Source organism: Onychostoma macrolepis, chromosome 02, assembly GCF_012432095.1.
Source record: "Onychostoma macrolepis isolate SWU-2019 chromosome 02, ASM1243209v1, whole genome shotgun sequence".
Lineage (NCBI taxonomy): Eukaryota > Metazoa > Chordata > Actinopteri > Cypriniformes > Cyprinidae > Onychostoma > Onychostoma macrolepis.
The window spans coordinates 27,681,669-27,706,034 of NC_081156.1; the positions used below are offsets into that span (position 1 = coordinate 27,681,669).

Genomic DNA, 24,366 nt, shown 5'->3' on the forward strand with positions numbered 1-24,366 from the left:
AAACTGTAAATTATGAATGTATATATATCTGCTGAAAGTTAATTTTGAAGAGTTGTTCACACCATGGATGATAGCTACACTCTCAAGTAAAATAGCTGTCAGTGATGCCTTTTTAAAAGTATTAAAATAGTACATATTTGTACCTTTTGAAAAGGTACCGCCTCCGTGACAGCTTTTGTACTTTTTTCTCACTGTAAAGTTTTAAGGCTTTTGTTTTTCGGTTGCTATGTTCTTGTTTTGCCTGTTACCACGAACGGCGTAGAATTTACAGTTGTATTCAGTAAGCGGGTTAAAATGATCCGAAGACAATAGAAGGGGTTAAGTGTATTTTTGAAGTAATTAGTTCTGCCACAGCATCTCTTCTTGCTGCTACTTGGATCATATGCCTGAAGCTTCCCACAGGTGATTGGTGCCACTCACTGACCAATCAGGCGGCGTCTCGCTGCCATTGCAAAGTTATTAACCCTGTGGCAGTCTCGGACTGTCCCCGGGGTCTGCTTACAGCCTTAATCTGACGCAAATAACTCCTTCATTTCCCTGCCGGATCTCTTAACGGGGTTGCGTTGTCTTCATTTAACCGAGGAGATCCTCTAATCGCTGTGTCGAACGGAAGGCAAAGGCGAGAGAGCGCGCGCGCGCGAGAGAGACAGTATGTCTGACGACTGTGCCGTTTGTTTGCCAAACACCACCTTGATGCGTTACACAGTTACGCCGTCTGAAACACCGAAATGTGGAAAATCCAGGACAGACCCGTGGAGATCTCTGGATCTAGTGCTGGTAAGTCTCGACTATCTGTCTTCCTCCCATTTAAAGTGGATTGATCGATTAATGTCGTTTTAATAACATAAAGGCTTGCTGAATGAGCGAGTCCAACTGTGAACTTGGCAGTCGAGCGTCAGCATATTCCCAACATCATGTCACATCAGCCCGGAAAATTAACTCAAAATACCGTCCTAAACAAGCTCTGCCTTGACAACGGCACACTTTTGATAAAATGTCGGAATTGTGTGATCGCTCGCGAGCTTTTTGGGGATTGAAACAAAGCCGAAGGTGCACTTTTCGCGCAGGTTAAATATCTGCAGAAGGCTTTGACTGCGGATGGCCGCATCATCTCAGCACATTAACTGCGAGTCTACGTGTCATCCTCTTTAAAAGCTTGCCACGACTCGCTTTTTTTGTCCTGTCGGATATATTTTTCCGCGGTTAGCCAAAATATGAGCAGTTTTTATATGCTCTTCCGCTCCGCGAGTTTCGTTGTTCGTTTACGTAGAATCCGGATTGGAGTTACATAATTGTGAACGGTCAAACGGATTTGTGCGAAGCGAACGAAAATGCGTAATTGTTCAGTGTTTTATCATGGTGGCGCTATTGCAGATTTGCTTTTTATTCATTAAAGGTAGGAAACAACGGGGAGCAATGATATACCCCTTTGTTGGTACGAGAAAGCTGTGTGCATTTGCACTTATGTCATAATTTGGCTGTTGTCCTAGAGAGGTGGTGCCTAGAGATATGGCAACACCTTCACCCTTGAGGTCAAGAGTATGGTCAATGCTCATGTTTGTGTCAATGTGTGTGACAGGGATGGACGATGCCGGACGGATTGTTACCCCTCTGGAGGGTCAGACGGGCACGGCGGTGTGGGTCTTCTGGGACCGGAGGTAAAACCACACTTGCACTAGATCATACCTTGGGTGCTTTATCTTTGCATATTATAAAATCCCTACATAAACACATGTGATTTCATCATATGTTGTTGATGCATTGCTTTTTATAGTTGCACAGTCAAATCTGTATTTTTTGTTGCTTAATGTATTGTGGTCTTGTTATGATGTAAGTGCATTGATGTATGAAGGAGAAAGTATACGAATGCTTTAGCAGACCGAAGGGGAATGGTGAATGTTTTTGCAGTGAAACATGATCTTGTTGGGCGTCTCATTACCGCCATGAGGCACTTGTCTCTTTGCTTCTAGTGGGAATAGTGTTTGAGATTGAGCTGCAACATCACTAAGATCCTTTTCAGGGGAAATTATGGCATTGTTGTCGTCTTCGATAGGCATTTACGAAAGATTCACGTCTTTGATTTAAGCTTCAATGGTTCCCTGATGTTCCTGTGAAAATAAATTCAAGCGAGCTTTGTCATTCTGCCATGTGTGGAGATATACAAAGGAACAAAATTTTGTGCCTCACAGGACCATAGGGCTGTATATAAACATACATATACATAACCTATTGGTAGAAGTAATGTAACATTTTATACAGCTGCCAAGTCATTGTATAAGTAGTACTTTATTAAAGGAATGTTGTTCGTTAAGTAGGTTACTCTGAAGTGACATGATGTAATGAATTAGGTCAGTAACAAACCAGACGTTCACCTAAAAAAAAGTAATCTCAATTCAGAAGGATGGTTGAATAACTTCATAGGTCAAATATGATTTTACTTAAAATCATAACAATATATCTGACTTTTACAGGTTTTTTTTTTTTTTTTTAACTGGGTGAAGAATATTTCTGGAATTAACTGGTTAACTAGTTCTAATATTTAATTTCAAAGTTGTAGGGTTAATATTCAAAAGTTATATTGTTTTGAAACCCTCTATATACTAATTTTTTTTTTTTTTTAAAGAAATTAATACTTTTGCCTGTAAAGGCATGTTACATTAAGTGTATATTAAATGTAACATTATTATTATTATTTTACAGCTAATTTAGATTTTTTTTGTGACACACATGTGAAAACAAACTAGCTTCTGTAAGGAAGCTGGGAAAGTCTGTACTTTGATTTATTTTTATTTTACGTGAAATTTTTTTTCAAATACTTATTTTTCAACCATTGAAACGGACCTCTTCTGTCATTAGGTCATCTGTTTTTGCCTTGTGCTGTCATTGACTACAAGAAGCATTTAGTAGAAAAGCACTTAACCGACAGCCAAGCAGTAATCGTTTAAGAACGAGCGTCTTTGTGTACACTTTACTAGTCTGTCGTCCTTTTCCCCACATCAGTCAAATTCTCACCCACACCGGTGAAAAAGACATGTTTTTGAAGAGGCGCGCTCTGCAGAAGGTATGGGAGTGGTTTTCACTCCCTCCCCGTCTCTTCGCGCGCCACAAGCGCATGCGTTGTAAGCCCGTGTGGGAATGGCTGATCTGGGATCGGGGGGTTGGGCCGCTGAACACGAGCGGAGCGTTAAAGAGTGTTTTTAATGTCCGCCATGTTGGCCATGGCGCACTGAGCCTGGAATCAGGGACCGGAGCGCGCTGGAAACACACACCGAGAGAGAGCGACCCACACCCGGCCTCGCGCCTCCGCTCGCCCCGCCACCTCCACCGAGCGACCCGTGCGCTGCTGGACACAGAACCGGCATCATCCATGAGAACTTTAATCGGACCAGTAGGGAACATTAGGGGATCGGATAGATTTATGCTGCATCTCGAATTATAAAGAAAAATGAGTAAACTGTCGTTTCGGGCGCGGGCGCTGGACGCTTCCAAGCCTCTACCCGTCTTCCGCTGCGAGGACCTGCCTGATCTGCACGAATATGCGTCTATTAACCGGGCAGTGCCACAGATGCCCACGGGGATGGAGAAAGAGGAGGAATCGGTACGTTTTACTGCTCAGAGTCATGTATTTTGAAAATAATTTCAGTTTTATTCTCAGAGGCGCGTCCCTTGCTTCTCTGCGCCAGTGTACACAAAATGGCCGCCATGTCTCCTGCAGAAAAGCGTCAAATACGTCGCTAGGGTCCGAGACGGCCGAGGTTTCGTATTTTGGGCCCAAACTTTAGAGTTTTTTCTCTACAAATATAACCTCGGAGGTGATTAATACGCAGTATTTTTGCCCATAGACGGTTTACGGAGTACAAAGGAGTCACGTGACCACGGGCAAAGCCACCATTTTGTTGATTATCGTAGAGCTCTGTCGAGGTGCAGTACCGCGCTTTGACCGAAGGGGGCGCCAATATCTGCGCCCCTACATTTACAGCAATCACCAATTAACACCCAGCAAAACAATCTGTGCAGCGTTCTGTCTCACATTAGAACGGTCCAAAATGGCAGTGTTTTATTTTCTAAAGAGCCATAAGCTTCAGTGATAATAGTTGTAATGTCAATTAAAGCATTAGTATATTTGTTTTAAATTGGATGTTTCTAATCAAGGTACTCTCTTGAGAAGCAATAACATTTATGTGGATTGTGAAATGCATTAGTGAACGCATCTCTGAATTGACAGAGGAAGCCTGTCTGGCCCTACCGGTCTGTTTTGGTGTATGCAATGATCCGTTTGACCGGTGCAGGGGCGCACGAGGCCTTGTTTTGTTTTCTCAACACAGGCAACTGGAGCTCTTGACAGCTGCCTTTCATCTGTACGTCCACATCATGCAAGCAAACCCGATGCACATCTCTCATGAAATGCGGTCTTGTCTTTCAGCAGCTATTAATGTGGAAATATTTATATCCGATCCATTAAAGCTAAATTATTTCCCCCTGTGACATTTGTCTGTGTATTTTTGTATTTATTTCTCATAATGCATAAAAATAAAGCAAAGTGTTTTAAACTGAACTGTATTCTTTCCACATGTGATTTTTAAAACATGATTCACATTTTCCGCACAGCTCTGATAATGTGTGCAGATGTGCTGGGGGAAATATGTATGTAGTAAACATGTCCGTCTAAAAGCGATGGTGTGAAAACGCCCTCTGGGGCAGGTGTCAAAAGTAATGCTCTCTGGTGTTTGTGTGCGAGACGGTGGGATGAAGGTGCTGCTGTCCCACTCAGAGTGTTTTATGATATGCTAATAACGGGGTATCTGGGGGTCAGAGTGACCACGGGCTGTCAAATAATGTGGTCGGGTGAATTAGTGGTTGATCTATGTGGATTTTTAATGCTGGATGTGACTTTCATTACAGTGCACATCATTTTATATCAGTATAACAATCAGTGTTTTTTTTGTTTTGTTTTTTCTTGGAGATTGTGTGTACATAGACCAAAATATAAACTAATTTTTGTATGCAATAAAATAGAGGTCAGTGTCTGCTGTCTGTGATTGGAGCGTTGTTGTTTGTGAGCACGTGTAATTGTTTGTGCTGGTGCGCCAGTGTTTTGGTTTGGTTTGCATCTGACAGATCCAGCTTTGCTGTGACGGGGCTTTTCCTTGGAGGAGGCTAGGCATCGGTCACAATTGTCGATTAGTACAGTCTGTATCTATATTTTGGTGTTTTTAGAAGTTGTACCTTATTTATTTTGCTGACCGTGTGCTTGTGCTGTTTGTCAGTTTGCATATTAAAGTGTCTTTCCTGTTGAAACTACTACTTCTCACCTGGCCCTTGCATTGTTTTGCATTCGGCCTGTTGCATTCTTCTTTTAATATTGTGATGCTTTGAGATGTGCTGAACTTATTAGAAATTAGGTATTTTTACAACTTTTACAGCTATATGGGTTTTAGGGCTATACTGTATGTATACCTGAATTTGTGTATGTGTATATAGCTTTTCTGTCTCACATTAATGCATCAATACTTGTATTTATTTTGCATTTATATGTGCAATATTTGGTCATTATAAAAACTAACAATTATCCACAATAATGCAGTCTAAATGAGCTCAAAATAGATCAAGTGATGGTAATTATCCAGCAAAATTATTATTATAATGCATGATGATTGTGTATATTTATCTTTTTTTTTTTTTTTATTAAAATATGCATTTATTTGTTTTATATTTTGCAATGCATGATAATAACAAATGAACCTGGACCACAGAACCAGTCATAAGGTTCAATTTTTTTTTTAAATTAAGATTTATGCATCACATGAAACCTGAATAAATAAGCTTTCCATTGATGTATGGTTTGTTAGGATATGACAATATTTGGCTGAGATAGAAGTCTTTAGTAATGCATATTACTAATCAAATTAAGTTTTGATATATTTACAGTAGGAAACTTACAAAATATCTTCATGGAACATGATCTTTACTTAACATCCTAATGATTTTTGGCATAAAAGAAAAATGGATCATTTTGACCTATACAATGTATTGTTGGCTATTACTACAAATATACCCGTGCTATTTAAGACTGGTTTTGTGGTCACACGTGTATTGTGAATTTAATGTTGATACCTAGCTGTTGTGCTAGGTTTAAATTATTTTTTGTATTGTTAGCGAGAGTAATGCCATAGAAACTTGTTTTCAGTTTAGTGGGGTTTTTTTTTGTTTGTTTTGTTTTTTTATGGTGGGAGTTTTGTTGTTTTTGGTGCTGTTTTTTTTGTTCTTATGCTGCTGTGTAATGAGTGTGAAACTCCGAATAATATCTTCAGAGTCTGTTTAAATGGTAGATAAACTGTTTCCAACTGCTTTCAATGGAAAGTAGCCTGCTAAATGTTGCTAAATAACATCATACGATGATTAGCATATTATTGAAAGATTACATCATATTTGCATTCTGCCTAGTGTCAGCTTTTTATATTTGTTTCTCTTATACTGTCTGTGATCACATACTGTATTTCAATACAGTCAAATTTGCAGTAAAATTTGTTTTTGTTGTCAGACAATGGGATGAATACAATATATTTACTAGATTTGTCGCTAGGCTTTTTTTTGTTTGTTTGCTCTTGGTTTTTGCTAAAGAGGTCTGAAATGGCAGGAAAAGAGGCTAAATTGGCAACACGGTCACAACACTGGTCACCATCCAGCCAAACTCCACACAAACTTGCATTTGCGATTTAACTAGGCTAAATCTTATTTTCTGTGTGTGCGTGTTAGGAACACCATCTCCAGCGGGCCATCTCTGCTCAGCAGGTGTACGGGGAGAAGAGGGACAACATGGTGATTCCTGTCCCAGAGGCTGAGAGCAACATCGCCTACTATGAGTCCCTCTACCCGGGGGACTTCAGGATGCCCAAACAGCTAATTCACATACAGCGTGAGTCATCCAGCCTTTATCCAGACCAAATATCTCATTCAGCTTGAGGTTTGTGTGTCCTTCACGCCTTTACTACTGACTTCACTGAACTGTGACACAAAAGGCAGCAGACCGTGAATAACAAATTCGTTTCATGCTTTTAAGAGCCCTTCAGAACTGACTTGGGCACTGATAAATCACTTATTGTAATAGAAGAAAATACTAGTCAGATATATTATTTGTCAGAACATACAGGTATGATTGAGTGACTGTCAGTGGGGAAATATGCTATTTACAAGTCTAACCAGCAAAGCTATTATCCATGATGATGGTTTAGACAAACAAATAGCGTGTTTGTTTGGGAAACTCATGTAATTGGAGTCAGTGTTGCAATGTCCGTCTGCTCAAACAGGTTGCAATTCAATTTGGTGCTGCAATAGGCACAGAAGTTATGACTACATGGTTTGTAGCCTGCAGTGAAACTTGGTTTATCATGGTTGTGGTTCACAGTAAAACATCTCTAACTCTTAACTTGTGTCCTGCTACCTACAGCATTCAGTCTGGACACAGAACAGCCAGATTATGACCTGGACTCTGAGGACGAGACATTTGTAAATAAACTGAAGAAGAAGATGGATGTGGGAGCCCTGCAGTTTGAAGAGATGATCGACCGGCTGGAGAAAGGCAGTGGACAGCAGGTAACAGCGGTGGGCAGAACCGGGAATTGTCAGAAGACTTTTTTCATGGTTGTTATGGTGCTGATCTGTACTCTTAAGGTGGATTTCATTCTGTAAAAACAGTAATACAGTATAAATATCAGAGAGCTTAACATTCAAAAAAATTTTACATATGCATGTTTATTCATTTGACAGATGCTTTTATCCAAAGTGACTTGCGTTGCATTGAAGGTATATGTTTTATCAGTCTATGCATTCCCTTGGTATTGAACCCATGACCTTGGCATTGCTAGTGCTGTGCTTTACAGTTTAGACTACACAGCTGCTTTGAATTGATAACATTTGCAGATAAGGGTGTGGCAGTAACATGTTTTGCTTGCTGCGGGGAAATAGTGTATATTTGTGTCTTGGTAATTAGCATATTAAATCGATGTTTAAATGAATGAAGAGTTTCCTAGCCTGCACTAGTGTGTTTCTGTAAGGGCATGCTTGTTCTGCACCAGATTTATAGGTAAATTTGTAGGTCATGTAGAGCTAATGATTATTAAAGGGGTGGTTGATTGCGATTTCACTTTTTTTTTAACGTTAGTTAGTGTGTAATGTTTGAGCATCATAAACAATATCTGCAAAGTTGCAGCGCTGAAAGTTCAATGCAAACAGAGATATCTTTTAAAATTCTGGAAGTTTAATGCCTACAAAAACAGCTGGTAAGGGACTACAGCGAACTACCTCCCGGGTCCGATACATCACGGTCCCAGATAAACCCCGCCCTCGGGAACATGTAAGGAAGGGGTGACGCTGTGCTGCTTTAGAGAAGAGGAAGAGAAAACTACAGGAGCATGTAAAAATCTATTCATATATGAATCGCGATTCTGTCTTCTAACGATTCTAATGGATTCACAAGTTTCAAAAACAATGTTCTAAAACAGCCGTTTTTAATACTGTTCCTCACGTCGCCCTGCTCTGCATCTCTCTCTCGCTCTCATATATGCAGATCGTCAGATCCGCTCCAACAAACTGTTCCAATTATACATTTTCACATAGCAATGAGAAGCATCATACATGGACGCGTGTGCGGTTGCCGTTCTGTATTAAAGCTTTAATCAGAATAAAACGTATATTAAAAGCTAACATAAGCAGTAACATAACAGCATATCTAAAAGTATGAGACGACAAACATACCATTAAGAGCCGTGCTTGCACAGGTTCTGCGTGATCCTCTTCACTAATATCCTCTGCGTCTCAATCGAGGTCAAATTGATAAGCAATATTGACGACGCCGTTGTTTACAATACAACCGGAGCACATGCCGCTGAGCTGAGGGGCGGGACGTTTAGATGTGCAGTAGAGGCGGTTTAGCGAATCACAACACACTGAGCCAGCTAACCAATCAGAGCCCATCACGTATTTCCGAGGGAGGGGCTTCGTAAAAACAGGAAATAAGGCATTTGTCAGAGAAGGGACAGAGCGGTGTGGAATAAAGGTAAATTATGTGAAAAATAATGCTTTTTCTTTTTTTTTTTTTTAAATGAAGCATGAACACATGTTAGACTGCACCCTATAAACACAATCAAGCCTAGAAAAAAACCAGTCAACCTCCCCTTTAACAGATGTATGGGCCAGGCCAACTGATTAGCAGTTACTGGTCCGTTCTGATCTATTGTCAGCCTCACCAATGTGTAACACACCATCTATTTAAATGGTATAGAGGGTGAATTGTGTTGTTTGAACTGAGTCAAGGTTAGGGATGTGACGGTCTCCATGACAACCGCGTCACCGCAGTGGCAATGCGTGTGACGTCACACACTTTATAACAAACATGAAACGCAAAGTTTTGTGTACAAGTGCAACAATAATAACAGTTGCTATAGAATTCAGTATATACCATATACATATAATTATAGCATATACCATTTAGCTGTAAATTGTTTTTAGACTGTTAATTCACAAATAACCTCAAACGCCATACATGACATTTCCGTTACACCTTGTCTACACCGGACGTGGGAGGTGTTGCGTGGCACGACAAAATACAATAGTCAATAGAACACAACACATTATAATCAGTGATGCTCTCTATAATCACTGGATGCGGTGCGGCATGACAAATCCCCAACAGCAACTCGTTTTATTTATGACATGCTGACACAAAGTTGAAATGGTTTTTAACAGTCGCTTTGTCACATCCAGTGTAGACCGACTTAGCTGTTGAGGTGCAGCTCGTTAAGTGTTAAATGGGCGAGCACTTCAAATCTCAAGAGCCATTTCCAGTTCCTATTTGCGAGAGAAGGCCAGCGAAGACCCGCTTGCTTGATGGTGGAATAGTGAGGCAAGATACCTGGCTGCGGTTGCTTAAAACGCATTTGCGTGACAAGCACACCATCTGAACACATGTTCAGTGTGGCTGGAAACATTGTAACACCAATGAAGTCCTCCCTTAAACCGGACAATATCATTATCAACGTGTTTGTTTTTCGGTCAAAGAATTTTAAAGCCTAACATTATATAAAAGCCAAGGTAGGCTTAAGCATTAGTGTTTACGTTTTAATTATTATCAGGCCAACGCAGAGTTTCCAGCATGTGGTTGAAGTTGTTACGAATTATTTAGTCTACTTTCTTATTTAACTGTGTTTATTTGATAGCCTAGTGTTTTGCAGGCTGCGTGTTGCCGTGTTCACTGCCAGAAGTGCTAAAATCAACACGGATGTTTGAGCCTCACCCGCATTATTTTTTTCCCAAAACATATATATATAACACACAGCGTCACCGCTGGTAGTTGGTCCATTTAAAATTCTGCCATCGTCACAGCCCTAGTCAAGGCTCACCAATAAGGACAGAACTTGCCCTATCAGACCATTAATGTCACCACCACATTTGGCCTTGAACTACTGTTCAAAAGGTTTGGTTCAGTAAAATTTTAAAACATGTTTGAGAAGTCTGTTATGTTCACCAAGGCTGCATTTATTTGATCTCCAATACAGTAATATTTTAAAATTATTTGAAGTGTTTTTAAAAAATATATATTTTAATGTATGCAAATTATTTTAATAACATTTTTAATGTGTTGGCAAAGCTTAATTTTCAGCATAATTACACCAGTCTTCAGTTTTACATGATCCTTCAGAATTTCAGTTTTCCTATTAATTTTTTAAAATTTTTATTAGTGTTGAAAACAGTGCAGCTTTTGCAGAAACAGATTTTTCAGGATTTTTTTTTTAATGAATAGAAAGTTCAAAATAACAGCATTTTTGCAAGTCTTTGTCACTTGATTAATTTAATATGCCCTTGCCGAATAAAAGTATTAATCTATTTCCCAAAAAAATCTTACTGACTCCAAATGTTTTTATGGTAGTGTATTTGCTTTTGTATTCTGCTTATTTGTCACCAGTAACATTATCAAGCTAACTAACATGATTGACTTGACATAATTGGGAATTGATAGTTGGTCTGTTTACAATGCGAATGATAATTCTATTAGCATCCACATTAACGGCTGACAGCATTGTTTATTGTATGCAGTGCACACATTAATATTAAATGGTTTATTAATGTCTGTCAGTGGTTTTATCATTATAGTTGTGTTGTGAATTCTGCCGTTACAGCAGTTTTTTTTTTTTTTTTTTTAACTTTATGGTCAAATTTATAGTAGTTGTTCTTGGTGTGAACAGGCTTTTACAATGAGTTAAAATATTGTTTTGGTATTGTATGCCATTGTTTTCCAGTAAAAAAAAAATGTATTTGCAGAAACATGTTAAAAATGGCCGTTTATCATATTTGTGGAGGGGCTAGTAAAATTGTCAGTAGGGCAAGTGAAAAACTGATCTACAAAAAATTCTTGTTAGTCTTTTGACCTCTAATGATATTGATGGTCATTAGCCTGTTATGTTTTTTAAAACAAGCTGAATATAAATTATTCTCTCTTTCTCTCAGCCGGTGTCTCTGCAGGAGGCCAAACTCTTGTTAAAGGAGGATGATGAGTTGATAAAGGAGGTGTATGAGTACTGGAGCAGGAAGAGGAAAGCATGTCAGAGCGGCTCTCTCATTCCTGTCGTCAAACAGGAGAAGCGTGACGGCTCCAGCACCAATGACTCATATGTGGCCTTCAGGCGCAGGACGGAGAAGATGCAGACACGAAAGGTAAGAGGGCAGTGCTCAACAACGAATTAGCTCTGCTTATGGAATGACAAGAGAATCAATTCGCGCATTATCCTTATCCACAGAATCGTAAGAACGACGAAGCTTCTTATGAGAAGATGCTGAAGCTGCGTAGGGACCTGAGCCGAGCTGTCACAATCCTGGAGATGATCAAGAGACGAGAGAAGAGCAAACGAGAGCTGCTGCATCTCACACTGGAGATTGTAGAGAAGAGGTGCACATTAACATAATTTATTCTGTCATATATGTTCCTGTGATTTATATACAACCTGGAAAGATCAAGAAATGTTGACTTATTTGACTTATGTGTGTTATGTATCGGGGATGGGAAGATTCACAGATTTGCTCGGTGCATCGGCAAAAAAAGTTAAATCGATTTAAAGTGTGCATCGCATGCATATTTGCATCGGTAAAAACCGATTTATTTATATATAATTAGTAGTGGATGCGCTAATGTGACCAATAGTTTATATGTAGATTGATTTGTCTCAAGTGCGTTCTCTCATCACCGCTGCGTGTGAATATGATTTATCACAACACTATGGAGACCTGAGGAAAGGCGAGGATTAAGTCCAAAACCTGACTTGAAATTACCTAACAAATCAATCGGGGCTAAAGCGGTTCCATAAACGAAAATGTAAGTTCATACAATCTAACTAATTTGTGGACGCTTATTCTTAAGCAGACCTTAATGTCGATCACGGATCAAATCGATCCACCATGGCAAACAGTGAATATATTTCTGCTGTTTAATGCATTTGAGACGTTGTGTTTTCCTCAGTGCATAACTGACATGTCATGAGTATATTTTTCATCTGTAAATGTTAGAAAGTCATGCAAATATCCATTTTGCTGTCAGGAGTAGGAGAGGCTTGCGTGAATGAAAGAGCGCTGTTGCGCGCTAAACAGACGGAGCGTAATAATTCTGAGTCAAATATGCATTTTGCTAAAATATTCGTTGTTGGATGTGTAAATGTGCCTTTTTGTAGAATTTTAAGCCACATACAGTTCAAAATAATAGCAGTGTGTTTAAAAAAAAAAAGTAAAGCTCAAAATCCTTATAACTTGTACTTCAATACACACAAATGCATTGGGTACATTGCACATTCTATTCTAAATCTACAGATTTTGAATTTACAGAAAGTGAAAAAGGAGTATTAGGCTGTTCAAAAAAATAGCAGTATCTGCATTTTTCTTTACAAAGTCAAACATTTACTGTATAAACAGAAAAAGGCTTGAAGATTTAGCTTTCTTACGAATGACTGAACTAACATTTAGTTGTATAGCCACGGTTTCTGAGAACTGTGTTGCATGGAGTCTGGCAGCTGTGAACAGGTGTTCCAGCCCAGAACGGTTGCACTACATACCACAATTCCTCTGCGTTTCTTGGTTTTGCCTCAGAAACCGCATTTTTGATGTCACCCCACAAGTGTTCTATTGGATTAAGGTCTGGAGATTGGGCTAGCCACTCCATAATGTTAATCTTGTTGGTCTGGAACCAAGATGCTGCTCACTTGCTGTTGTGTTTGGGGTTGTTGTTGTCTTGTTGAAACACCCATTTCAAGGGCATTTCCTCTTCGGCATTAGGCAACATAACCTCTTTAAATATTTTAATGTATTCAAACTGATCCATGATCACTGGAATGCGACAAATAGGCCCAACACGTAGTATGAGAAACATGCCCATATCATGATGCTTGCACCACCATACTTCACTGTCTTCAGTGTAGTGTGGCTTGAATTCAGTGTTTGAGGGTCGTCTGACAAACTGTCTGTGGCCCCTAGACCCAAAAAGAACTTCTAATTGTTACAGTACTCGCAGGTAACTTTAGACTTTCTTTGATCACCCTGGAGCTGATCATTGGCTTTGCCATTTTGGCTATTCTTCGATCCATTCGAATTGTAGTTTTCCGTTTTCTTCCACATCTTTCTTTTTTTGGTTGCCATTTTAAAGCATTTGCTATCATTTTAGCTGGGCAGCCTATCAATTTCTGCACTTTGTTTTCCCCTCTCTAATCAACTTTTTAATCAAAGTACGCTATTCTTTTGAACAATGTCTGGAATGACCCATTTTACTCAGATTTTCAGAGAGAAATGCACAGTACAACATTTGTTGTACTTGTACATATATTTTCTCAGCAAATAGTAATATGCAATTATTTATTTAACTTTTTTAAACAATTTTTAGCAATAGTATTTTTTTATATCAGTTCCTAAAATTGCGCTGAAATCTTTCATGCAATTTGAAAAAATGTTTAAACCAAATTTTAGCAGTCACAGAAAACTTGGAAAATTCATGGAAATTCACTGTTTTGGGAAACCTGGTATTCTAAGTTGGTTGGCACAGGAGTGTGTATTGTTTAAGCTCATTGATGTGTGTTTGTGTGTGTGTGTGTGTATGTAGGAACAGCATGGCTGATTTTGGAGGCGAGGTGATGGCAGAGGTTCTGGCTCAGAGAGCTTTGGAGAAACCAGTCATCCCTCTGATCCCAATCACCAACAGCAACCAGTACAGACACACAGAGCATGACCGGGACTACAAGATCAAGGTACACACACACACACACACACACACACACACACATCTGGTCAGCTATCCTTGTAGGGACTCTCCATGGGTGTAATGGTTTTTATACTGTACAAACCGAATTTTCTATCGCCTACAACAACCCTACACCTAAACCTACCCCTTACAGGAAACTTTGTGCATTTTTACTTTCTCAAACTGTATTCTAAAAACTAATTCTGTATTATTTATAAGCTTTTGTACCCATGGGGACCTCAATTTAGGTCCCCACCGTGACACTAGTCCCCATGAGTCTGTGTGTATTCAGGTTTAAGTCCCCACCAGGATATATAAACCTGTACGTACGTACACACACGCACACACACTCATGTCTCTGTTTATCTGGGCCAGTGGGCTCCCCCTTGTGCCCAAAACATACTTTGCACAAGTACACAAGTTTTATATAAAAATATTCAGTTTTTTGTTCCTGCTTAATATTTCTGTTAGAACTGTCAAAATGAGCGTGTTAGTGCAGGCGATTAATTTTTCCAGTTTAACGGTGTTAAATATTTAAAACAGGGGCGGGGCTAGGGTTGGCCACCCCACTTCTGTCCTTTTTTTTTTTCTTGACAAGAAGTGCATTGATTTAGTCATGGAATGTCTTTACAACCACATCAAACAGGAGGCTTTTCAGACACGCACTCCGATTTTACTTCACACTTCAGTTGCACGCACAAATACGGTAGCGCCTGCTGTAGCCTGTTATCAGTTCATATTAAAGTGCAAATAAACCTAGGAGCATGCATGTCAGAACCGCGCCACGTTCAGCAGTGGCAGCTCTTAAAGGGATCCCCGGGTATTAAGACCTGTATAGCTTAATATAACATAAGTGATGTCTCTTATTTAAATATGTAGTAGAAAACCCATGAAAATGTATGTTATTTTTTAAAAATCGACATCGTTTCTGGACTATGGGGGGCGCCATTATTTAATGTGCACAGTACAAATGCACTCTACTGGCGCTTTTTACCGCAACACAACTCAAATAAAACTTCCTAAAGACCCGCTGCTTTTTTCTCTCCACTTCAGCCCTGATGCCTTTTGAGTGTTTTAATAGACCACAGCTACTGAAAGAACTTACAAACGACTGAGACAAACGCTATGCCATCCTGTTAGGATGTAAACATGCCGACGCGCGGCCGTTAGAGGAGTTTCTCAGCATGGATTTCCCTCGAGATCCGGGGCGTTTAGACTCTTTGTGGGGGAAAATCGATAGTACAGCATTTGGTTTAAACCTATACTTATATCCATCGCCACCTGTAAGCTCTTTCGGTAGTTGTGGTCATCATATCAGTATTTTATTTTCCGATATTTTGTGTTGTGGTAAAAATAGCAACAAAATAGCAGTAGCTCACCAAGTGCAACCATTTTACATCATCAGAATAATGGCGCCCCACATAGTTCAAAATATGTATGAAACGATTTTTTTTTTTTTTTTTTAATCTTTAATGGGTTTTCTACTACATATTTCAGTAAGAGACATCATTTACATTATATTAAGCCATACAAGTCTTAATACCCAGGGATCCCTTTAAAGGAACTTTAGTATTTAGTGTTTGATAATTCATTCAATTTTTGTATATTTCCTACTTGCTGAAGGGCACTGGTAAATAATGGGATTGTTTTAAGTTCACTTAAATTGGTGGTTGTTGTTTGTCTAATAAATGTTAAAATTGATAGCTTTCAATTATACTGTAATGTTGAATCACTATATATGGTTGAATATTAGGAAAACATTAACAATATCCTAGAGACATCAGTAATATTGTATCTGTGATACTCTCCACCTTTAATCGATTGACAGGACTCATTTCTGTGTGTTCACATCTTGTTCAGTCAAGTGCAACAAAATGATTTGATCTCATGTGGGTTTGTTTCTTATGTTCGGCTGTAGATGGATAAACCAGAGGTTGTGCGGCAGAAACGGAAGTATGAGAAGAAGGCCAAGCCATTGCCATTGGCAGGCTCTGCCCATTCAGGCCCGGCAGTCTTTAACACTAAAGACCTCAATCAGTATGATTTTCCCAGCTCAGACGATGAGCCCTACTCGCAGGTACACACGCGTTCAGTGACTGAGATTTGAGTCATTTTTTGTTTTCTTTTTGCTTAACACACTCTTGTTTCCTCAGATGTTCTCTGGCTCTTCAGAGGTTGAGGAGGAGAACGATCCAGATGGTGTGTTTGGGTTCAGGAGGAGAACAGGCTGTCAATATAATGCTGTACGTTGTGAAGCATCGGTATGCATGAATAAGAGTGTATTGTAAGGTTGAAGTCTAGGCTGTATGTTATTAGTAAATTAATCTGTGTTTTTCTCAAAGGCACGTTCAGGACCTGTGGGCGGTTGGCCCTGGTCAGACCCTGCCGAGGGCGGGGTAGCAGATGTGCGATATCGCTATTCTCTCACCACGCTCACGGTGCCGCGACGATGTCTGGGGTTGGCACGTCGGCGAGTGGGCAGAGGGGGCAGGTGAGTTAAGCCACTTAAATTTATATTTTCATACACAAATATTTGCAGTTTGATTCGGTTCATTTAAATCATGTTCATTTGAGGACTTTGCACAGCAAATAATTGCAAATAATAACCACATATTAAAATTAGTGATTTTAATTAGACCATTAATTACATATTTTAATTTTTTTTTGGAGTAATACATTTTTATATAATTTTGTAGATAAATGCAATTGCATATGATTCTATTAATTTGTATTATATTAATTTGATCTCAAGTAATAATACTTGTTTTTTTAAATTGTCAATTTGCGTGTAATCACATAATTTGCTGAGAAAAAATTAATTTTAATCATTTCTGTTATGTGAATATTTTTATATGATTGTAAAATGTTAATTTTTAAAATGTATTTATTTTTCTAAAGTTAATTTTTTCAGCAAATACTAATTTGTGATTTTTAAAAAAAAAATTTATGTGCATATCTTGATTTCATTCAGTTCATGTATGTATGTATGTATGTATATGTTATTGATGAATTCTCTCACGTTTGTTTGTAGGGTTTTGTTGGACCGAGCCTACTCTGAATGGGATACTGTGTATCATGGGCTGGACCCGGATTCCCCCACATTCCCATCGTTGTCTCCCACCCAGCAGCCCAGCACGGATACCTCACACACCAGCACAGATACCTCTGCCCCCTCCTCCACCTCACCAGACCTCACACAAATCCTGCTCAATATCAAAGCCTGTCGCTGGAGGCATTTCAAGCCTCGGACGGCACCGCCAGATGACCCCGACAATCCTGAGCACTGGTCTGCACGGAGACCCCGCCGCGGCTTCCTCATCCGCCCTATCAGCACGCTTCAGACGCAGAGAGGCCCCGCCTCTTCCGCCAAACCACGTGTCCCTCCACCCACACCCGGTGAGTCCCCTGGTGCCAAACAGTTTGAGTGTAGCTGCTTTTTTCAGTTTTAAGACGGCACTTTTTGTCAAATTTTTAATGAGTTATAAAGTTAATTTCAAAATGTGGCTGTAAAGCACCTCTGACTCAGAAAAGACTACCATAGTACCCCTATGAAAATGTTAGAATAACTTTTGTTAGCATAATGTGATGATTGTGAATCTTGACATGAGCAGAACATCAGTTTTTGTCATGTCCTTATCTTTTCTCTGTACATGTGCTCCTGCAGCTTTCACCGCTGAGCAGTACCAGCAACACCAGGAGCAGCTGGCACTGATGCAGAAGCAGCAGCATGAACAGGTTCAGCTACAGCAGCAGGCTGGCAGCACAGCCATCACTAACAACCCCCAGGTGAGCCTTCTGTGACCATGGATCTCCAGTGTTCATTAAACCTGGCATCTTTCCTAGTGCCTAGTTTTTTGCATGGCAACGACACTTAAGTCCTGTTCCCAAAATACAAAAAACTGGTACAGTTATGGAGGCCCTTCATAATGCAGAGGTCAACTGCCTGCTCTGTTAATAGTACTATAGCAATGGCCCTATAGTACGCAGTGTTTAATGAACAGCTGTTTTATTAAATTCTTCTGAGGTGAAATTCAGAGCAGTCCCGTATCGTGACTTTGCTGGTGATACACAGCCCTAATCAAGGCGCGTCCGAATACAAATTCTGCTTCACTTCCTGTCTCTGGAGGTACCTTCTGATCGAATTTTAAAGGCAGCATAGATGCATCCTTTGCTGCATTTGATATCCCACAATCCTGTGTGTTCCATTCCGTGACAGTAGAGCTAAAAAAATAAAGATGGCATCTGAAAGTTGCATTTGGTGGTCAGTTTGTGTATAAATGTATATTTCTGACTAACTTTTTGAACCTTTATTTTTGGCGAGAAATCAGTACTATAGTAATTAAATATTTGTTTAGTTATCATCAAAACTCGTTCTATTTTGTTGTAGATCATTAAACACTGCTTCAGAAGCCTGCCCAAAATCAGTTTCATGAGGTGCCTCTGTGCAAAAATGCTGCCTGCAAAGTCATTGCCTCATAAGGCAGCGAGGCAGCAAATCACCTACCTAGGCTTTCGGATTCAGCAAAATTTACATATGTTGTGATTTTGTTCCGTTCAGCAATATAGTAGTTAACCCTGGAAATTTTAAAAGGATCCATGTGCACTTGCTTTAAATGTAACCTCTGAAAACACATTATACACACATAAAGATGAACAGAGGAGAATTATTTAAAAAAGAAAAACCAGAAAATTATGAATTATTGATGATAAATGCAATTTTATAAAAGCAATAACAAGGTCAAGGTGTGTTGGCATCGTGTTTGTGATGATACACCTTTAATAAAATACCCATAATGTAGCACAACCTCTGCTGTTTTGATCTCACAGTATCCTTGAAATGAATGAAAAAAGCTGCTTTCAAGCTGAATTTAATCTAAACAACTGAACAGATTTCATTTTACTGAACTGCTGTTTTGCACAGTTGTATAACTTCATGTGTTTTTTCTACCTCAGAGTTTGGTGTCAAAGACGATAGATGCTGCCAGTGCTCAGTTTGCTGCCTCTGCACTAGTGACTCCTGACCAGCTGATGGCACTCAAGAGTAAAGAGGAGGGAGTTGGTGTCAATGGAGTCGTCTCCGCCTCAGGTTGGTCTTTCTAAACTATACGTTTTCACCGTTTATATATTTATCTCTCAGCTTGCAATGAATTGTTCTCATGAGCTTCCATCGTTTGACTCCGCAGGCGTCTATAAGGGCTTACATCACACAAGCTCTGCAGTGTCGTCCATCCTTCCATCTGCCGGCCCTACCTCCACCTCATCCCCCTCCCCCACTGCCGCCTCCACCACTAACAACGGAACCTCCTCGGCCAATCACCACGTCGGCACGGCTGGCCCCGCCCCTGGTCAGGCGCTGATGGGCGGGGCCGTGAGAGTGAGCGTCCCGTCACCAGCAGGCACCTTGAGCGTGCGGCAGCTGCAGCGTCAGCTCACTGTTCCCGCCTCTGCCCTAAAACTCGCTGCCAACGCCAACAGACCAATCCCAAAGGTCACCGCAGGGTCAACTACCCTCGACATGGGGCCCAGGTGAGTACCTGTGTGGGATCAAAAGAATATTTTTGGTGAAATAGAAATTAAAAGTACCTTCTGTCGTCAACAAAAGAAAAGCATTAAAAGGATAGTTGATCCAAAAATGAAAATTGTCATTTACTCATGTTCCACTGAACACAAAAAAAAAAGTTATTTAGAACAATGTTGGTAACCAAATAGTTGATGGTAGCCATTAAAAGTTTTTCCACAGTGGCTACTATCAACTGTCTTGGTTATTAATATTCTTCAAAATATCATCTTGAGAACGAGTAGATAATGACAGAATTTTTAATTTTGAGTGAACTATCCCTGTGCTTTTCCTCCAAATTAAAAGCTTAGTTTAACGTTTGAAAATGGTGATTTTCAGACAGCCATAGATATTAGTATCATAATTTTACAGCTGAAGAGTTCAGATGCAAAAGCCTCTTAGATGCCATCTGAAACGTTCTTCTAAAATGACAATTTTTTTTCCTCAGGCTCCTATGTTTGTTCAGTTATTTCACTTTAATAGCAATGAAAATAACCTAGTCATTGCCATAAATGTAAAATTACTGAACCTACACACAGAAGCCTGATTAAAAAAATGCTCATATTAGAAGAAAATTTCAGACGGCTCTTAGAGGCTTTTGCATCTGAACTCTTCGGTTGTACTGTTTTGTTCAAATTTTTCTTTGTGAAATTACAATATTGCAACAATTCTTATGTAGTAGTAGTTGTAGTAATTATTTTATCATATTGATATATAATCACAGTTTTTGTCCAAATTGTGCCATCCTGAATAAACAAGCACAGCAAACATAAGCCTTTTTGTTGCTACTGCATTTTAAATCAAAATCACAATTAGATACTTTTCCGCAAATTGAACTGCCTTAAGGCCTTTCCACACTGAGCGTGATGCGAAAAAGTGTGGTGAATCGCCGACGAACGGTGCTTTCACACACAGCGCGAAACGAGTGTTAGCCTTCTGCTAATTCATGCCTGCACGCTAGGCGCCAACCAACAATATATTTTTCTTGTGTATAAAACCTTTTATATATATATATATATATATATATATATATATATATATATATATATTTATTATGTATATGTATAAATATAAATAAATAAATAAATACGGAAGATCTAGGGTGAACGACTCTGACTCATTAACACTCGCGCATGTGGATAAAAACAGACGGTGCTCTACAGATCACATATTCAGTGCAAAATTATTAGAAATGTTATTCGTGAGAATAAATCTGTTCTCAAATACCAACGATAACAAGAACTCAGCATCCATTCTCTTATCCGGGATACTACTTTGTTGTTTACACTGGTTTTCGAAACGGCGCCACCATTTTCACCCTTTTGTGCAACAGCAGCTGCTCTGATCACATTATCCTAGCTCAAATCTTATTGGACGGCCCGTGTTTTCGCTTTGCGAAACTGAAAAGACTCGTCGGATTGGACGAGAGAGAAAAAAACATTCGGATTTCGGTGCGCGAATGTTCGCGGTTTATGTGGAAGCATCCATAGGAAGCTGTTGTTTTATTCCAGTGTGTCATCGCGTCCGAAATTCATTTAGCTTTTTCGCGCTCAGTGTGGAAAGGCCTTTAGCATGCACAAATCTGTTTTGGTCTAGATTTAATATTCCCTGTCAACCAATGCAGATTCTTCCTATTTTTAGAGTTAGATTATGTCTGACATCTAACACTCAATTGAAGTTAATCTTAAAAACATAAGTAATTTAACAAATTGACAGTGCAATCTTAATCAAAATAAATTTCATACTTTTTAAAATTTACTTTTAAAATTTAATGACATTTTTATTTTTAATTAGAAAAATACGAAGTTTTAATAATTCCTATATGTTGGTTATGAGATATAGCTTTGTCCTATTCCTGATTGCAAAACAGAAACGGATTGTATTGCTTTAGAAAAATAAAAATCATTACAAATGCTGTTTCATGTTCACTCCTTAAGCTCTTGTAGTACTACTGTTTTTATTTTGTATTTGTTTTAATGAAGTAGCAGTTTGTTCTTCACTGGTGATTTACCAAACAAAACATTGAATTTGAGTTCTCCAAATAAGTTCTTTTTTATTGAATTTGTTTTCCAGGGAAAATCACGATCAAGAGAAACCTCCGTTAAACAGTCTAACAGACAACACAGTTGCCATGGAGGTGACGTAGCCCCGCCCCCTCAAGCATTCACACACCTCCTCTCAATCGAGGCGTCTCCTTTAGGTGCTATGCATCGTAGCGACGCTGTTTCCGTGGCAGCCGTTGGGACTTAATTGCAATGCTCATCTTTTTTTTTTTTTTTTGTCTTTTTCCAAAATTTTGTTACTGTTAAGATATCAACATCTGTAAATTATGAAATATGGAAAATATTCTATGTACATACATATTTGTAATACACCCCCTTGTATATAACATTACTTGAATACAGAAATTGTTCATTTGTGATGTTTTGCACTTGGGAAAAAAATCTGAAAAAAAACTGCGATTTTCGTAGTGTGTGTGCAGTTTGTGTGTCGGAGATTGTGAATGTTCAAGTGTTTGTGAGACTGTATCTGAATGTATGTGTCACATGCATGGTGCAAAACCTGCTGTTTTATCTATTTATTGTGAGGTGTTTACAGTTTTTTTTTTTTTTTTTTTTTTTTTTTTTCCCCTTTAAATTCTTAATTTTTTTAATACACTGTAACCTCCTGGGTTTCTGTGTGTGTATGTAGCTAAAGCAGTTGTATGTGAACATCTCTTGTTGGAAAAAAGCAGCAGGGGTTCATCTCTCTCTCTCTCCCTCTCTCTCTCTCCTCTCTCTCTCTCTCTCTCATATGTGGCTGCTCCCACTCCACTCAAGCACTATTTTATTTTATTTTTTTAATCAATGCTGCTTTTTGTATGAGTCTTTTTTCTTTTTTTTTCTGGAATCTGAGAGGCCCTTTTTCATTTGGGGTTTGTGAAACTTAAATGGGTTTATTTTTTATTACCTCTGTTTTTGATGACTGATTGTATGTCCCCTGTTTTAAGGAGTGAGTCTGTTATTTGTGAGTAACAGTAGTTCATAAGGGAGAGGACTACAGTGACATCTCGGTATGTTTCTTTATCATCATCATCATTCCACTTTATATGAAAACAAGGAAAACGAACAAAAAAGGGACGTTTTGTTTCCTGTAAGACTTCATGGTGGCACCCGTCCTGTGGGGCCAGCATGAGCTCTCTTCTGTGAAGAGGACGGTACCTCACAAGGCTACTCGTAGTTGTTGTTTGTATGTACCACAATCTGAATGCCCGTTCCAATGGCATCATCTATCTCTGAGGTGTTTTTTTTAGTCCCACCTGGAAGAATGAATTAAAAAAAAAAAAAAAAAAACTTATGACAAATATGACAAAAAATGTTTAATAAACCCAGGGCATTAAGTGTTTGACCAGCACAACTCCTTTCTGTGTCATTTCTTTAATATTCTTTGAACAAATACAGCTTTTTCTCTACATCACCCCTGCAGTTTCATGCAGAATTGAACTCACGAAGCTGTGGAACAAAGTGCTTCTTGTCAAGTCTTAATGAATTTAAATTAATCTTTATTTTTTTGAAAAAAAATTCTATATTTTTAGTGGGTTGGACCTAGTCAATGGGTTTTAAATCTTTCAGGTTAAATTTTATTAAAGTAAACTTATCCAGATTTTAGAATGCATGTTGGTGAATTCAGTGACCCATGAATGAATCGTTCATTGTGAACCTGATTATTGAAAAGATCAGACACACACATAAACTGATCATTCTTAAATCAAACATTTTTCTTTTGACATCTGCCCTAGCTCTATTTGGTATGAAATGAACTTTCATTTTGGTTTGTTGCTTGAACTATGCTGTCATATGTCTTCAGAATATTTAAATAATGGCAGTCATATAAGGAGCTTGACAGCCTGTCCTCTTCCCATTTCTATGCAAAAGAGTGGCCAGGACATTATAAAAAAAAATAATAATTTGTGTTTCACAGCAGAAAGAGTCATGCAGGTTTGGAACAACAAAGTTCGTTTTCATTTTTTGAGCAAGTTGTTCCTTGAAATAATGCAAATGAATAAACATCTACAGAGACTTTGCTTTCACCTTTTTATTTTTTACAATATTGCAAAATTAAATCAGTGATAACATGCTACTACAGCTAAATCTTATCTACATAATTACTGACAGTATATTTTCAATGTATATCCAGAGGAGAACTGGCCCCCTGGTGAAGCCTGGTTTCTCCCAAGGCTTTTCTTCTCCATTATCAGCTGTCAAATGAATCCTCTGCATCGCAAAATAATTAGGCTAATAAACCCAACTTAAAATTACAAGCATATCCAATTTTTTTCTGCATACAAACAATACACTCATAGTCGCAATATATAAAATCTCAACTGCTTGATTGTTTGTATCATCAAATGTTAACTATACAATCACCCAGCTCTAAACTACCAAAAAAATTAAGCATCGATATCATGAAACTGTAAAGATGATTTGAAACAATATGTATTGTGAAGTTATATAAATAAATTGACTTGACAGCTATTACAATTAGTCCTGTCAAACGATTA

General features: G+C 38.8%; 1 protein-coding gene across 5 annotated transcripts; it reads left to right on the forward strand.

Moving 5' to 3' along the window:
- The first annotated feature begins 446 nt into the window (after positions 1–446).
- Positions 447–22,425, forward strand: epc1b (enhancer of polycomb homolog 1 (Drosophila) b). Of its 5 annotated transcripts, XM_058794553.1 has the most exons (16): positions 447–777; positions 1,580–1,658; positions 6,757–6,916; positions 7,448–7,593; positions 7,768–7,803; positions 11,503–11,709; positions 11,793–11,941; positions 14,132–14,276; positions 16,188–16,346; positions 16,423–16,530; positions 16,612–16,760; positions 17,301–17,665; positions 17,934–18,055; positions 19,223–19,355; positions 19,453–19,795; positions 21,900–22,423. In XM_058794553.1, exons 3-16 carry the CDS (start codon positions 6,817–6,819, stop codon positions 21,970–21,972), a joined length of 2,235 nt encoding a protein of 744 aa, XP_058650536.1. In that variant the 5' UTR covers positions 447–777; positions 1,580–1,658; positions 6,757–6,816; the 3' UTR covers positions 21,973–22,423. The 5 variants fall into 5 exon arrangements, with proteins under 5 accessions (XP_058650536.1, XP_058650510.1, XP_058650517.1 ...); XM_058794527.1 differs by lacking the exons at positions 447–777; positions 1,580–1,658 and adding an exon at positions 2,995–3,598 and having other exon boundaries at positions 21,900–22,425; XM_058794534.1 differs by lacking the exons at positions 447–777; positions 1,580–1,658 and adding an exon at positions 2,998–3,598 and having other exon boundaries at positions 16,423–16,512; positions 21,900–22,424.
- The last annotated feature ends 1,941 nt before the right edge of the window (positions 22,426–24,366 follow it).